Genomic DNA, 3353 nt, shown 5'->3' with positions numbered 1-3353 from the left:
ATTATATGCATGATTTTAAATATTTTATAACAGTGTAAAATTTAATTATTAGTAAATATATGTAATTACAATTTTAGCGAAAGTAAATAATATAAACAAACATTTACTATTGTTATATATTGATATTAATTTATACTTTTAATATTTTTGTAAAAATATTGAACAATTAAGTGATATACGGATTTTCTTGTAAATTTTGCTAATCTTGCATATTTTACTAATAAATAGTTTATTCTATTGTTTAATTTTTTTATCTAGTTGAAACAAAAAAAAACAAATATAAGCATAAAGTGTACGTGTTTGTAATCTTTTGTTATATGATGCTTAAAAATAAATATCACAACTAAACTAAATAATTTTTATTATAAAAGATAAACAAATATTTTTATTAAATTATTTTTGTCCATTTCCAATATGGAAAGTTAAAATTAATGCTTAATTAATTCTTATCTTATTTTTAATTATGAAATATTTTTTGAGGTTATGTTGTTTGTGTATATTTTTAAAGTCCATACATTTACTAGTACTTGGTCAATAATATGTTGGCAATTTGTTTACAAATTGTTAGCAAAATGTTCAGCAAACTGGCATGAATTGTGTTTGCATTAAACTTTTATCGACAAAGTTTGCTAGCATAAATATGAAAGCAAATTATTGGGAAAAATCGAGCAAGACTTTTTGATCAATTTTAGTTTTAGTCAATTTTAATTTTAGTTCTTGTTGTCATGTTGTCAGCAAGTTTTATATGGTTTTTGCCAACAAAATTTATTTTTATATTACTTCAGCAGATTTTGTTGTGTATCTTATCAATTTGTTGATATCATTGAATATAACAAAATTTGTATTAAACTGTTTGGAGAACGCTCTATTCAGCGCTATTATTATTTTACTTTTATCATTAATTAGAATAAAATAAGGATGAAATGATGTAATAGTGGACTCCTCAAACATAGCCCAAGCATATTTGCCAAAATTTATTTTTAATAGACTTGACAAATATAAATTTCTTTTAACACTTTAATTGTTAAACTTAGTATATATATTTAATAATTATGCATAATTTTTAATATCTTTACTGTAATATAAGATATAAATTTTTAATAATTTTTAATAAATTCTATGATGTACAATTAAAGAAAAAACAATTTGAGTAAAGCCTATGCAGCTTGAGTTTCACAAAACAGAATAGTATTTAAATTCAGCCAATTATAATCAAATTAATAAATATATTACAAGGTTTAAAAAGCTGACATTTTAATTGAAACCATTATGTAAGATTAGAAGAGAAATCATAAATTTTTAATTCATAAAAAATAGGACATTTTAGTTTATAAAAACAAAATTAGATAACATAAAATAGATTGATATATGATAAAAGAAAATGTATTTTTATTTTATTAAACTTTTTTTCAGTTTTCCAAAAAATGAAGATTTAAGATTAAAGTGGTATGAAGCTATAGGAAAAAAGGTATATCGTAATGCATGCATATGCAGCAAGCATTTTACAATAGAGGATTATAAAAACCATGAAGATCCTAATTTAATACGAAGATTATTAAAAGCATCTGCAGTTCCTAATAAAGTATGCACAAAATTGGAATTAGTTGAAAATTCTTCATTTGATAATGTTGACATTTTAGTTGGAAACAACGATGAGAGGTAGGAGTTTTTCTGCTATTAAGTATAATGATTGAATCAAATAATACTTAATGTTGTATAATTATATTATTAAGTATTCTATAAATAAAGTGAAAAGATTATTTTTCCAGTTTTCAATTTGTTAATTGTATCAGTTTGGAATATAAAAACGATATTATTAAAAATGAAATAAATGAAAACACATTGCAAATTGATGAATTAAGTACATCAACAAAAATCAATCCAGCAACTAAGAGAACTCTCAATGATAAAGCAGTAACATTTGTTAATGTTAATCAAATCAAAAAAAGGTAAATCTTTTTTTTGTGTAACAATATTTAATGTTTTATTTTGAAAACTTCTAAAAAATGTATACAATTATATACTACTATCAATATCAATATCAATATACTATTCGTTAATTCTTTTTTTAGGAAAATTAGAGATTGTTTACAACCAGTAGTAAGACAAGGATGTCAAAATGTTTCAGGAATCGTAAGAAAAGAAGATTTTAGAAATGTAAATACATGGTTAAGATTTCAAAAATATATTAATGTGATGAGAAAACAATACAAATCTTTATTACATAAGAATCGAAGGCTTCATCTTCAATTAAGCAATTTTAAAGACATGTTAAACACTTTAAAAACAAAATAATTATCTGATCTATTTCTACTATTTCTTACACATAAAAATAAGAGTAGTTTGTTATGTCTACGATTTATAAATTTCCATTTTTTTCGGCTGTTTAATCAGTGACTACAATTTCTTTTACCTTGATACTCTTAAATACTCTTTCGTTTGATTTTTTTTTCATTCTCTAATTTCATACAATATTATGACTACGTTCCAATACTGTCAGTATATATTGAAAATCTATTAGCGTTTTTGGACGGAATAGAGATCCTCTAGGTAGAGATCAGACGACGTCTGACTTCCGTTTTCACAACAACATGGCAGCGCCAATCGGCTCTCCGAGATTACTCCCCACTCCCGTGATCCCGGAAAGCCGATTGATTATGTTGTGAAAACGGAAGTCAGACGTAGTGTGATCTCTACCTAGAGGATCTCTAGGACGAAACGGGTTTGATCACTCCGAGAGCGATTAATAACATCGCATGCTCTCTCGTTTAATCAGAAATTTAAAATAGAGCATGTGACGTCATTAATTGCTCTCTGAGCGATCTGAGCGAAACCCGCTCCATCCTAGAGTCCTAGAATGTCCTAGATTATCAGAGAAGCGCGACCGGCTTATGACAGTATCACAAAAGCATTGGAAAAATATTAATAATGGCATCGAATTGTAAACTGATTATAAAATATATCCTTAAAGATAAGAAAAAAAGTTAAAAAAAAAATATTTTTATGTACTACAACATGAATAAATATTATATTTTAATAAAATGTTCTAACTTATCATAATAATTATCGATGTAAATTAAATTTATTCATTTGGCAGCCATTTATAATACCGATGAATCAATCTTATGACTGGCCAATTGCGAGTCCAATCAGAACTCGTAACACCGGTCGCGCTTCTCTGATACTCCATCCGAAAATGTACTCTCGTGAAGTTAGCCCGCAAGATGAAAATTTCTGAACGATCAATAGCTCAAAATAATGCTCCCGATTTGCTCCGTCCATATTGATAAATATAAAAAATTGCTCCCTTTTAGTTTTTTAAAAAAATTCAAAAAACGATTTTTTACGAAAAA

General features: G+C 25.7%; 1 protein-coding gene across 1 annotated transcript; it reads left to right on the top strand.

The window, feature by feature from the left end:
- The first annotated feature begins 1357 nt into the window (after positions 1–1357).
- Positions 1358–2390, top strand: LOC105460069. Its single transcript, XM_011706516.1, has 3 exons — positions 1358–1659; positions 1770–1949; positions 2073–2390. Exons 1-3 carry the CDS (start codon positions 1382–1384, stop codon positions 2293–2295), a joined length of 681 nt encoding a protein of 226 aa, XP_011704818.1. The 5' UTR covers positions 1358–1381; the 3' UTR covers positions 2296–2390.
- Positions 2391–3353: the final 963 nt, after the last annotated feature.

This window comes from Wasmannia auropunctata, unplaced genomic scaffold, assembly GCF_000956235.1.
Source record: "Wasmannia auropunctata unplaced genomic scaffold, wasmannia.A_1.0 LD330206.1, whole genome shotgun sequence".
NCBI classification, from domain to species: Eukaryota; Metazoa; Arthropoda; class Insecta; order Hymenoptera; family Formicidae; genus Wasmannia; species Wasmannia auropunctata.
Note: the sequence above shows the minus strand (reverse complement) of the source record. Positions and strands in the feature narration are given on the sequence as shown.